General features: G+C 49.6%; 3 protein-coding genes across 3 annotated transcripts; 2 read left to right on the top strand and 1 right to left on the bottom strand.

Annotated features, from left to right (window-relative positions):
• Nucleotides 1-4,542: 4,542 nt before the first annotated feature.
• Nucleotides 4,543-6,738, top strand: AO090038000365 (uncharacterized protein; the record flags this gene model as incomplete). The annotated part of the gene is made up of 2 exons (XM_001825245.3): nucleotides 4,543-4,872; nucleotides 4,936-6,738. The coding sequence occupies 2 exons, from the start codon at nucleotides 4,543-4,545 to the stop codon at nucleotides 6,736-6,738; spliced, it is 2,133 nt and encodes a 710-aa protein (XP_001825297.1).
• Nucleotides 6,739-7,966: 1,228 nt separating this feature from the next.
• On the top strand, nucleotides 7,967-8,719 carry AO090038000364 (uncharacterized protein; the record flags this gene model as incomplete). Its single annotated transcript, XM_001825244.3, has 1 exon — nucleotides 7,967-8,719. One exon carries the CDS (start codon nucleotides 7,967-7,969, stop codon nucleotides 8,717-8,719), a length of 753 nt encoding a protein of 250 aa, XP_001825296.3.
• A 972-nt stretch (nucleotides 8,720-9,691) lies between these two features.
• Nucleotides 9,692-12,280, bottom strand: AO090038000362 (putative nuclear localization protein; the record flags this gene model as incomplete). The annotated part of the gene is made up of 2 exons (XM_023238323.1): nucleotides 9,692-11,628; nucleotides 12,208-12,280. The coding sequence occupies 2 exons, from the start codon at nucleotides 12,278-12,280 to the stop codon at nucleotides 9,692-9,694; spliced, it is 2,010 nt and encodes a 669-aa protein (XP_023093107.1).
• Between the last annotated feature and the right edge of the window lie 1,490 nt (nucleotides 12,281-13,770).

Genomic DNA, 13,770 nt, shown 5'->3' on the forward strand with positions numbered 1-13,770 from the left:
GCACCTGGAGAGGTGATAGAGGAAGATACCTGGGGCGAACCACAATGATTGCTAATTGGTCTGGGCTTGGAGTATGTCATTTATTTGTCCCGACCCCAGTGCTATCCATCGACTATAGTATTAGCACAGTGTACTAAATGGATACACAATGGGTCCGTGATACATACCCTCGCCTTGGGCACTTATTGTCTAAGTGTTTGGGAAAGACTCTCGAGCTCTCAAGCTCAATTAGGTCCCACATTACATACACGTGAACGATGGGGATCTCTTTCAGGTGTTCGCATTCATGAACAGCCATGATCCCTGCTCCATTCACAAGGGCTTCGGATAATCATGAGCCATGATGTATGCCTGTATGCCTGTATGCATGTACAGAGTCCCGTAAGATTGTCCAATGGTACTTTTTTTTTTTTTTACCTTGGGGGTCAACTTTGCTTACAATTACGACCTGAGAACTTTTGTAGAATAGTTCGTTGTGCCCCCTTTCTTTCGGTTCCACCAACGCCAACGCCATGTGTGCCATGTCCACTCTGACGAAGATCGTCTGGAAATTTCGGGTACGGTACCGCGGTGCCGGAACTTGCAAATCATGGACGTTGAGTTGCTGTCACACTACTTAGCCGAAGTAGAAAAAAAGGAAGTAGGATAAACGTATCCCAGGAAAACGACACATGCATTAACCGCTAAAGTAGTGACAGTTGCCGGGTAAATGGAGAAACCAGTGGGAAAAGGGCAGCACATATGATAGCACCGAACCGCTCCGTTCGTCTTCCCCCTAGCATGGTCTGGTCCCCCCTCCATATGCATGGCAATGCGTTTGGAACTGCTGTTGCGTAGCCTCGTGACTTGGCGTGAGCGGTTCGGATTGCATCATGATTAGCGGCTTTTCGGGGAGAGTGAGTGATTGACAGAAACCCGGAACCCGGAAATGGCCCCAATGGTGGAGTCCGCTCCATCTCCTGTGCTTCCAGGCATCTGCCAATGTCGAGACTGAAAAGTAAGGCCCAGTTACGCTTCACCCATAGGGCTTTGGAAGGAAAGGGAAGGAGATAACGGAGTCGCGGGCTTTCATTTGACAATCGAACAGATCCTTGTGGTGATCGACGGGATCTGTAGACTATTGATTTTAGTGGGTCTTGGCCTGAGTGCTGCCACGCTTTTCCCACTGATTTCCTTTTTGCTTTTCCCACGCTTCTTTAGATTTCCCTTAGACCAACAGGATGATTCTCCGTCCCATGAACTTTGTGGGAAACGATGACAGGCGCATCTGGAGATCCGTGCTAACTGTTGCGGGTGTACGTATGCACTCGGTATCTGTACACGAAATTTTTTTTTTTTTAAAAAAACCACCTCAGTAGCGTGCTCCGTGCTGTGAGGGTCTCCCCTCAGTACTCCATCCTGTCGCCACTGCTCTGCCCAAGTACTTCGCATTCGAGCTTCCCCTCTTTCGGCTAACCAGAGGGAATCCCCTCCTCCACACCTCATGTGCTGGGGACGAAGTAGAAAAGAAGGGAAAGCAAAGGAGAAAACCAAAGATAATGGGCAGGTTTCACAGATGGCTTTTTAAGTCTGTAGCGAACTTGACTCAACTGCTTATTTTGGGTTTCATATTAGGGATGGTTTGATGTAGATGCCCTCGATGATTATAATGCAAACCAAACAAATACATTAAAATCGGAGTTTGGCACAGAGAACCTTGGGAGTCAAGCGGTCTCTCACCGCTAAACCCAATATAGAACTTACGGGCTTCTTTCGCGAATCCGATGACCAGAATCCCACGGATGGACCCCGATGACCCTTGACCCCGTGATCGAATCTTGGCCTCAGGCAAGACCATCATTGGGTGACATTGCAGGCACATCGATGGATCTCGGGGGACTTCCAGGCGAGCTTCATCTAGGTTTCGACTTGATTGGATGGGGACTGGGAGTATGACCCACTCCCCACGCATATCCGATGCGCTCTCTGACACGATTTCGCTCTGGCAATGCAGTGTGGAAGAACTGGAAAATCATCACACCCTTGTAGGGAGTAGATAGCATGTTTACTCCATTATATCAACGGACAACTTCACTATTGGCGACGGTTTGTTTTAGCATTGTTTCGGGGCCCATATCTCTGCTTCACGGGATCTTCCAAATTCCCATATGTGACCCCGCCCCCCTGGGTAAAGCTAAATTCGTTGGTCCCTGGGCTATGACGCTAATGCAGGAACTGACGAAGCTCTTGTTAGTAAATGGAAGTACTTACGGAGTTACCAGTTTCACTCTGAATCATTATTATGGTGACACCCGTGAGATTGGATGCCGATGGTGTCACCACCTGTGGGAGTTACGGTCACTCAAGCTTAAAGTACTTCAGTTGTGTTCCTTGGCGATTTCTTCTGTTTTTCTTTTTCAGTAAAGTTCAGTTTGCCGATTTCCCTTTCGGCCTTACCCCCTTTTTAAACTTTGGGTGTGTCGCGGGAAAGATCCCGTACTGAACTTAACCGTCTTCCACCAATCATATTCATTGTCTCGGGATTACAACTGTACATCTACAAACTCAGACGGGATACTCTGGGAACAACGGAAACATGTAGATTCAATGTGAGGTACGGATAAAGAAAAGTACGAAGAATGAAGCCCTATTACTGATACCCAAAAATAATCAATGGATTCTTAATTTTCTACTACAAACCCCAGTAATGCGACATGGGTAAAGCAGGAAAAGAACCAAAAAAAAAAAAGAGGAAAGAAAAATTACTAACTTTTCACAGGACGATGCAGTCAGTATGGGCCCGTCATCCAGCATACACGAACATCAGTGACTCTGCCTCAGATTCTCGCAGTCACCGCCACAGTGCCACTACCTAATGAGGGTCTGTAATGATGCACGTCCAGAGCTACTTACCTACATACATATGTAATGTACCTATGCATGTATGTACCTAACACGTCCATGATGTTCTACTTCGATGATGATGATGATGATGATGATGATGATGATGATGATGATGATGATGATGATGATGATGATGATGATGATGATGATGATGATGATGATGATGATGATGATGATGATGATGATGATGATGATGATGATGATGGTGAAGATGATTATCTTAATTTACTCATCTGAGTATTGTTTACCCAATGCCTTTTTGAGTTATTTTAAGCCTTTGGCTGCTAAGGCTAAGCTAGTTTGTAAGAGAGAGAGAGACAGAGAAAGAGCGAGACACAGGAACAGAGCCCAAGGCCGCCACCCCCTAGAACCGCGCGAGCGGCACCACCACAAACCCACTTTCGGCCAATATTTTTGGTGGTCGGTGCCTTTCGGTTTGGTACGGTACCTGAACTGTCCGTACTCCCGTACAGTGGTAACCAACCAACTCTACCAGTGTGGGAGGGTACCTGAGATCGCTACCATGGATGCGTTCCTAGATAAGGTAGACTATAATGATTTCAGGGGAAAACAAGGGTGACATTTATTTAGACGAATCACCTGGAGAGACAAATATGTGAACCTCTTTCTTTTTGGATATTTATTTCATATGATTGATTTCTTAATCTATCTTAGCGCTGAGTTTACTAATCGAAAGCGATTGGGTTCATCATGCATACCTACCTCAGGAATAGGCCAGAACAATTTAAGCTAAAATCGGGAAGCTGCGAGTACGGCTGAAGCGCTGATTCCCCCGGTCATCCAAGCTGACGGTAAATACGGCATTGATACCAAACCGCTTCGAATCCTCTCTCAGGTCCCGCTCGGCGATCTTCCAATCACATTTGGGCCCTCCCCACCTTTTGCTTTTCCCAGGCAGCCGCTGCCAATCTCTCCATCCGCTTGTAATCCACACCACTTCCCTTTTCCTTTTCCCCCCCAATTCCTCAGTCCCCAGTGACTGGTGTCAATCCTCGTCTGGAATTATTTTTTTCTTTTTCTTTTTTCCCTTTTTCTTTTCTTAATTTTATTTTTTTATTTTTGATTTTTGATTTTTGATTTTCGATTTTCTAATTTTTTTGGGCCCTTTTTGTCTTTTTCTGTCTTTCTTTCACTCAGACTCTCTACTTTCTTTCCTCATTCTCTCCTTTTCCTCTTTTGTCCCCTCTTTTCTATATTTTTCTTTTTTGCTATTTCTTGCTTTCATTCTCGATCTGCTTAGTCGTTCCTTTCCTTTCCTTATTCTGATATCTGCTTATTAGTACCGCTGTCCGACTCAATACATTCATTAATCCTCTCCCTCTTTCTGTCTTAATCCATCCGGTCTGCTGCTGTGTTGTATACTACCACAATCTATATACCCAGCAACAACCTGTCATTCTCTCACTCCACACAACTCTCTCAATCATCCTTTTTATAAAAGAGCTTATCTATCCTCCCCTCCAAAGTCATTCTTAATCCAACAACTCATACTTCTTGTGATCCAATTGTTCAATGATCTAGAGCCGTCACCTATCGAAACTTGCCGCTATCTTGTTGCAGCAACAGGTCCGGTCTTTGTATACCCTTTCCCTCACCTCCTCACCTCCTCCTAATACACTCGCACCGCCAACCGCAACCATGAATTATCTTCACCACCCATACGCGTATGCTGGTCATGCTGCGGTCCCCATGGAACAGCCCATTGCCTATGATCCGACAATGGCACACCCATCCATGATGCATCCAATGGAGGGCTACATCTATCCGCACCCACCTTTTGACATGATCGACTTCTACCATCAGCCTATTATGGACTACGAGGAATATGCAGAGAACTTGTCTCGTCCACGGTTGACTAAGGAACAAGTTGAGACCCTGGAGGCCCAATTCCAGGCCCACCCAAAGCCCAGCAGCAATGTTAAGCGTCAATTGGCTGCTCAAACAAACCTCAGCCTTCCTCGGGTTGCTGTTAGTGAATTCCCCACTCGACATTAGCGCTTTCCGTGAATTTTAAGCTAATGATCAATACAGAACTGGTTCCAAAACAGACGCGCAAAGGCCAAGCAGCAGAAGCGACAGGAAGAGTTCGAAAGGATGCAGAAGGCGAAAACAGAGGCCGAGGAAGCTGCCCGGATCAAGATAGAGAATGCCGAGAAATCCGAATCGAACCCAGACGTCAAAGAAGAGACAGACAAGGAAACCCCAAAGCAATCATCCGATCAGACCATGTCTGATGACCGTACTAAGACACCTGCTTCTAACTCACGATCGAAGCATCACAAAACAAAGAGCGAGTCGGCTCGGGAAGCAACCTTTGCATCATTGCAACGAGCCTTGAATGCCGCTGTTGCTGCTCGAGAACATTATAGTCCGGATGAACAGGGTCAACCTGCTACCATCCATGAGGGCTCGGTGTCTCCGACAACAACCTACTCAGGCATGAACAACCACGGTGATAGCCGAGCTGCCCAGAGCAGTTCCACAACTCCGTTCTCCGAATGGGAAAACGCCAAGGAGACTGCGATGTCGTGGTCCGCATCTCAGAGTCCCCAAGAACATCTTGGCTACTCCGCTGCCGAGTCGCTAACTGTCCCGGAATTAGACGGCTCTCATCAGAATGTGCAGCACAGTGACACCCTCCAGTTCCACTCTTCACAAAATGAGGAGTGGTCCGGCCAGGTCCAAGGGACAAAATCCTTCCCTGGCTATCACTCATCCAACGACGCAGAAGCTTCTTATAGTGCAGCTCAATATACCTTGCACCCAGAGAGCTCATTGTCAAGACGAGGCTCTTCTGATGATCTTGCTGACTCCCTCGAAGGTATCGGGATTCATGCGGCTGGACTTCCGATCAGAACGGACCGATCTTCATGGAAAGAAGCCGGCAAGGAACTTGACCTTGCGGCCCGGAGAAAGCGGCCTAGGCCTGCTGCTATCGGTACTTCAAGGTCGTCGTCCATGTTGGCAGGATCGGCAGCGTCCATGTCCCCGACCACAAGACTCCCAAGCTACGGCTCTGCACCTGGTGTGAGACAGTCGAAATCAGCGCAATGTCTCAACTCACGTTACGCAGGTGTTCGGAAAGCATCTGCAGCTCAGCGTTCGCCTTTGAACCTGTCTTCCTTTGCCGAAGCCGGGGCCTTGGGTACTTCCAAGCCAGAGATGTCATCGATGCTGTCGCCTGCCGTCACCACGGGTGGGCTGGCTCCACCAACTCCCTTGACACCAGATGACCTGCATCACTTCATTCCAAATACTCCTAGTGATGGCGGTTACTGTCTGTCTGCCCAACCCACCAGCCAATTATTCCCTACAACACAGCCCATGCAAATCAACATTGCCTCTCCTCCCGCTACGCCTATGGCTATGGATATGCTTTCCACCTACCAGTACCACAGTGTTGCACCACCAATGTCCGCTCCTGCCCATTATACTTCGTTTCCTGATTATGTCACTTGCGAAGGAGCCCCTTTGACGGGCAGGAGTTGGACAGGTGCCAACTCGATGCCCTCACCAGAGGCAGCCTTTCAGAACCGTGTCCCAATAACCCAGGCGGATGTTTCATCTCTGTCATATGGACAAGCTCTGGAGCAGGGTCGACAGCCTGCTGATAGCCTCTCAGCTGCTGGGTCACCGCCCCTGATGTATACGACGGATGCTGATATGCATACATCGTCAGGGTCATTCCATGGTGATGCGAAGCCGACGGAGTTCTATATCCGCGAATTCCCCGAGCAGCAGGAAGCTCATCGGTTTGTTGCGCAGCAACTGCCGCAGAAACCAAAGGCGTATACGTTCAACAACCAAACGCCGAGCGATTGGAGAGGAAATTGAATATAAAAAGGGAAGTAAAATTATTCGGCGTTTGATTTCATGTATCGGGCTTATACACTGCCACTACTCTGTATGTAATTACACCTCTGTCTTTCCCTATTGCATTGTCTGCTGTTACAATATGGGACTCCCTAAGATCCCAGGTCTTGTCTGTTTGATTCCCAGAGCATTCGTGTTGGTGTGTTTCTTCGGCGTCTGCCATGGTTTGTTTTCATCTTCGGTTGTATTTGGTATTGGGAGGGAAATATTCTGGATATTGTTGGATCTTGCATATGTATTTGGAAGCGGTTGGACTTTTTTTTTGACATATATATTTGGAGGCTTGAGTTTCTTTCGTGTCACGTATTTATTGGCCCTCGCTGTAATTACTACTAATACTGATAATATGGATGACGATTGCAATCGCTGCATCGTCGGCGCCCTTAATTGTACACACGTGCTGCACCACTCATTATTTCTACCTTCTCTTCTTTCGCCTTTTTTATTTATTTATTTATGTATTTATTTATTATTTTTTCCCTCTCTTTCTCCCTTGTGTTAAATATTCGCTCCGAGAACGGAGGAATTTGTGCTATGACTTTACCAATTGGCAGGTCGATCGAAATTAAGTGAATGGGGCTTGGAGACCGTTAGCTCCCACGTGCCGACCTGGTAGGCAACAAATCGCGATTACACAATATCATCATGGTGCCAGCCACGCAGGCACCTGACGAAAGCAATCCTATATAATGCAGGCCGTCGATCTTGTGCTTTTGAGTCCACGACCTCCGCCAGTATTGTGCCTTCCATCATGAAGATCTCGGGCTTTACTTCAGTAGCGCTGGGCCTGGCTGCCTTTGCGGAAGCCTCGTATGTCAACTATACCACAGTAACTGGATATTTCTTGCAGGATGAAGCGACAACCGATCCATCCACGTTTGACTTCGTCAGTACCCAACTTACTTTCCCTTTTACTTTCGTCATAGCTAACCATGAATCAGACAACCACTAACTTCGGTCTGATCAATCGCACGTACCCAACCGACAAGGGACATGGCAACAAGAACAGCCACCGTACCCAATGGGAGCGATTCTACCACCAAGTAGTTGAGTTGAATCGTAAATCAGGCCCCAATGTCGACTACAAAGTCCTATTCCTTGGCCGCCACGGCGAAGGTTGGCACAACGCAGCCGAAGACTACTACGGCACGCCTGCCTGGAACGTGAGTAACAAAAATCGCCTATGACCATGCCGAATCTCCATCTTGCTAACACCAACCAGTGCTATTGGTCCCTCCTGGACGGAAACGGCACTGCTACTTGGCGCGATGCCGAGCTCACTGATGCCGGCGTTAAGCAGGCTCAAGTTGCCCACGATTTCTGGCAAAAAGAGCTAGACACGCAACAGATTCACCCACCGGACAGCTACTTCGTCAGCCCCCTAACCCGCACCCTCCGCACAGCCAACATCACCTTCTCCGGCCTCAGTCTCCCACATAAAAGCACCCCCTTCCGCCCTCTGATCAAAGAGTATCTCCGTGAAGGAATCAGCATCCACACTTGTGATCAACGTCGCAACCGCACATACATCCACGACCTATTCCCTACTTGGCCCATCGAACGCGGTTTCACAGAGATAGACGAGCTCTGGAACGGCGTAACAGCCGAAACCAACGCCGCGCAGGATCTCCGTAGTAAATCTGCCCTGGACTCGATCTTCCAAGCCAACAATTCCGGCCTCTTCGTCTCAGTTACGAGCCATTCGGGCGAAATCAGCTCGATCCTCCGTGTGGTCAAGCATCGTACCTTTAAACTTAACACTGGTGCTGTCATACCCGTTCTCGTGCGCGCCGAGACCGTCCCTGAGGCCCCGACGACGACCTCGGTTTCGTGGACTGCTAGTGCACACTGTACTGCGCCGCCTGTTACGTCTGTCGACTCGTGCGTGTGTCCCTCTACGGCTGTCCCTGTGACGACGCCCTTGGTTACTGTTTCTGTATAAATGAGGTTGCGATGGCTATATACTGCCCAGGAAATGGCGGTTTGTGTATCTATAGATGATGTTCTTGCTATATCTTGTTGCTCAAAAGTGTATACGCAGGTTATAATTGAATGAATATGAATATCGACGTGACATAGGATATCGTAACTTCAATCTCAACTACTGGAATAAGACAAAATTCCACCAAAATGCAAGTGACAAGATGGCAAAAGCACCAATCACCAGGCCAAGATATCCACCAAAGGAAAAACATCATAGATATGGGCGCACGTGCATAGTCCTTGCAACGGAGTACCTGTTCAAATCAACCTACCAAAAAAGGACAAGCATAGACAAATGGGGAAAATGTATTCAAATTAGAAGCCCCAGAGTATGAACCTGCGTGCAATCTGCATACTATAAACACAAACATTGAAAGCATCAACATACGCACCAGCATTCGAAGGGCGCAGAGTCCAATGTCCAACATGAACACTTGAATAGCTGAGTAGAGTTAAGATAATCATAAAATGCTGGGGAAAGTAAACACTGAGACCAGTAGACTGAAACGCCCGCCTAGACCAAACGAAACATGATGAGAAAAAAAGTATCACCACCGTCCTATCTGACCGGCCTTCTATCATTGACATACAAGAAATGCACAACTTCCATACTCGTAACGTGTAAGCCCTATGGAACCAAGGAAAGAGAACATAGAAACAAAATCACAACATCATCGGGTATAGCAGAGGGTATAGAAAGAAAATGCGCAGATTATCATTAGCTGTTATCCTTGAGTAAGGATAGTGTATAGCAGGAAGCGGTATAACAAGGTGCTAGAAAGGGTGGAACGGCAAAACGAGCAGAAAGGGAAAAGGGGACATAGAACGTGTTCGATACACAAAGGTCACAATATCCTCGCAACGCCTCTTAAGTCCCATGAACGCCAAGATTCTGGTCAACGCCGGCCATGACTTTCTTATTCGTAGGCTTTTAGTAACCGGACCATCCAAGTGGAGCTCCGGATTGACCTGGCTGTGGATGTCCCGGTTGCATCGGTCCGCCAGGTGTTGGGGCCCAGCCGGGCATGGCACCTCCCGCGCTCATGCCCATGGCAAGGCCTGGCTGCTGTGGTGCTCCTGCCATAAACTGCTGACCACCAGGCCCCTGTGTCGAAGGGTACATGCCTCTTGCAGCTGTCATCGCAGCATATGGGGCCGCAGTGCCGCCTGGAAAGCCCATGGATGCCATCGGCTGTTGTTGAGGTGCCTGCGGATGATGTAATGGGAAAGACTGCGGCATTTGTGGCGCAGGCGGACGGGGTTGGTTCCGCGGAGACTGCGACGGATGTTGTGCGAGAGGTGAAGGCGAGTGTTGTTGCTGTGCATGTAGTTGGGAGGCATACTGTGGTATTCCCACAGCCTGCGGACCCGCGGCGGACAAGGGCGACGGTTGCGGTTGGGGCGGGGGTTGACCCCACATCTGCTGCGGTTGTGACGGGTAACCGTACGGGCCTGAAGGCTGTGGAGTGCCTGCAGATAGAGAAGGATTCGATCGCTGATGCATCAGGTCAGGACGAACCGCAGGCCCTGTCCGGGCGGGCGACTGCCCAACAGGGGGTTGCGGGTGGGCCACCGCTTGCTGCAAGCCGGGCTGACCGGGTATCATCGGAGTTTGATGGGGGAGCATGGCCTGCTGCGGCTGGGTCGTGTTCATCATCGGAGCCGACGCGATTTGAGGAGACTGCAAGGGTTGAGATGCCGACGGAGTCGAATCGAGCTGCCCAGGCTGCGACTGAGCCGCGGACGCTGGAATCTCGCGCTGCTTGGAATAGAAATCCTCCAAGCCTTTCTGGCGATAGCTGCGCTGGGAACTCAGGATTTTATTAAAGTCGGCGGTGTGAGAGGCCTGATTCAGAATCTCAGCCGCCGAACTGGGTTGTGTCCGGTCTTGGTACGGCTGACCAGTCAACTCTTGGCGGGTCCTAGGCATGCTGTTGTACTCTCTCAGTCGCGGATCGTCCGTTGTGGTGGCCATATGGATCATCGGCAGCGGCGCAAGAGAAACGGACGATGGTGGACCCATAGGTAAGCTGTTGGGCATAGCCTCAAGTGCATTGCTATAGATGACATCGCCATGGGCCAGGGCTGGCAGGAGGCTGGCAGCACTCGCCGCTTCCGCAGCGGCTGCATCGCGAGCTTTGGCCCCTCCGGGGCGTTTCTCGCCCGCCAGGTCGTCTTCGGTGAAGCCCTGTTTCCGGGCCTTGCCCTCCCAATAATCATCACGCACTCGCCGTCCGTTCACAATTACTCGACTGCCAAACTGACGGAACATCGATCTTGCGGTCACAATGGCAATTTGACGTGACCGGTAGGAATATGGAAGGATGTCTTGCTGAATCAAATCATCTTTTTCGATCTGCGTGGCGATAATCTTGTGCAGAGATCGATTTTTGTTGAACAACAGATATGAGTCGCGGTACCCAAGTACACGTGCACATTCGGTTGCTAGCATGAAAAGCTTCGTTCCGCGGTGAGGCACACGGAACGTGCGACATTTGTACTCCCGGTTGCCTGTAAGATAACCCATGGCATTGACCTTCTTCTCACCAGCTTCATCGAATTCCTTCGGGATGTACTCGTCGCCCTCCTCGTTCAGTTGATCAGTCGTGTGATCGCGGACGGTCGGGAGTGCCTTGACCAGGGTGGACTTGGTCGGGGTGGTCTTGTCCGGAGGCGATGCTTGGGGAGGCGACACGTTGACACCCGCCTGGTGAGGGAGGGGCTGTGCTTGCATTCGTGGGGTTTGCATATGAATATTAGTCGCTTGATCGCCAATAGCCGTGGTAGAGGGGCGTGGGGTCTTTGGAGGGCGCCCACGCTTTCGACGGCCATGTTCGTCCGCACCTGCTGGCAGATGGTCGGATGGACCTCACGTTAGTCGACATGGAACTCAATAAAGATGACATAGGGGAAAGCGTGCACGCGTTAAATCAATAAAACAACAAATAGTGGTTAAATGAGACGAAGCGGCTCGAGAGTGTCTTATACGGTGTCTAAGCAAACCGTATGATAACTCGCGACGCGCACATACCGTCGTCATGATCTCCATCAGCGCGGAACAATCCGCGCTGATCTGGAGTCCGACTCCGCTTGATCCCGCGAGGAGCGGTGTTTGCGCTCGTACCAAACGAGGGTGTTGGTAGAATAACTGCGACTAGCAAAAGGCCGTCAGTTTGGAGGTCGTCGCGATGGACAGACACATAGATATGTAAAAACTCGTAATGACCTCCATGAACGGCGATGGCAGTACCCCATTGTAATCAGCCGCAATAAGCGATTCAACATGGGTATTGTATGAACAAAAATAGCTCAACGGCATGGCGGGATACACCCAGTTGGAAAAGAATTAAAATTGGAGGGAGAAAGGTGGAATGTGAACGAGGCAAGGTGAGGGGAACAAAAGAAACAACTAAGAACAAGAAAGAAGAAAGCAAAGGGACAACATACCGCTGTTGGTATTCAAAGCAGCGGGATTAATAGTTCCCGAACCATCGACAAGGTCGCCTCCGATCCCATTCATGGGAGCAGAGACGGAGGAATGAGAGGTGCCATACATGGCGGGCCAAGGAGGACGGAAAGAGGTTGAAGAGCCGTCGCAAGGCCGCAAGGCGCGTCAAGGGAACGCGAAAGGTGTCAACACCAAAACGGGTGAGATGACGACTGAGTGGGCTACTGCAGCGAGACAAGACAGCAGAGCAGCTGTAACGATGCAAGTGATCCTCGGAACAATGAACGCAGACCACGATCTCGCATGCAGTGGGTGGTTGGACTGGAAGGTGGCAGGAAGCGGATCAGCGGGAAGGTTCAGAGCAAATCAGTGTCGCGCGAGCTTTGACAGGACTAGCAATGGTGTTAGGCGGTGAGAACACCCAGAGACAAAAGAGGAACAATGGAGGCGAGGCAGATGACAGGTGATTTGTGGCTTGACGGGCTTTTGGGGGGGAAAGGTGACCAGGGACAGACACCGCCACACCTTGCGGCTGTGACGTGTTTTCTATTTTGGAGGGGGAAGAGGATATGGAGAGGGGCGAACCGGACGGGGTTTCCCTTTCCCAAGATTCCTTTCCTGCAGCAAGCACTGTCACCCGGGCTTTGAAGAGCGATAGGCTTAGGGAGGGGTTCAGCAGATAACACTTGAAGATGATTCACGCTGAGGGAACCGATCAGTGGGTACACCAGACTGGGGTTATGTGTGACCAACGGGCTGGTGTCTGTGTGTAGGTCGCAAAGTGTGCCAGGCAACAGAACCGATGGGTTTATTGGGTTAGAGTGAAAGGGGAGACAAACCAGGACAGCAGTTGGGTGGGGACCAAAGTTGGAGTTGGGACTGGGAAAGGAAAGGGGGCCACCCCAGGAAATGAAAGGAAAAATAAAATAAAAACCACAAGCAGATGATGAAAGAGGGAGGGTAAAAGAAAAGGGTAAGGTTAGTTGAGAGTGTCGAAGGAGGGGGTCGGAAAGGAAGGGTTGTTCAACGATAGGATCACAGCTCAAGGCGGGAGGCGGCGCCACACCCTCCTTGATTGGCGGTGCACCGCTTGGGTCACGATTCAACGCGGGCGCATTGATGATCTCTCGTTCCGTCAAACAAACTACTACCCTCCCCGACTCAAATCCTACCCTAAGCTTCTCTTCGTGTGCTGACGGTTGAAACCAGCCCACAACCCCAAAAGCAAGTACCAGAGGTGAGAACAACAAGGGCTAAAAAAAAAAGGATTCGGTAGAGAAGATAAATCAAATCCAAAGCCACGAATCGAGGTCCGAGGTCCGATAAGAATAGAAATACTAACGCGATAGAACACGTATGACGCGCCCCTCTAGCTTATAAGGGAAAAGAGAAAGATGAAATGAACGGACTTACTTCCCCAATCACTTCTTCAGTCGTTACCTAATCTAATCTAGTATTCGTCCTCGAAGATTTATTCTTCCACTTGATGATACGGGACAAGCAGCATGTGGACGATCGGGTAGCGCGGACGTATGGACGGACGACTAATTTAGTGCGTATTG

Source organism: Aspergillus oryzae, chromosome 6 (assembly GCF_000184455.2).
Source record: "Aspergillus oryzae RIB40 DNA, chromosome 6".
Lineage (NCBI taxonomy): Eukaryota > Fungi > Ascomycota > Eurotiomycetes > Eurotiales > Aspergillaceae > Aspergillus > Aspergillus oryzae.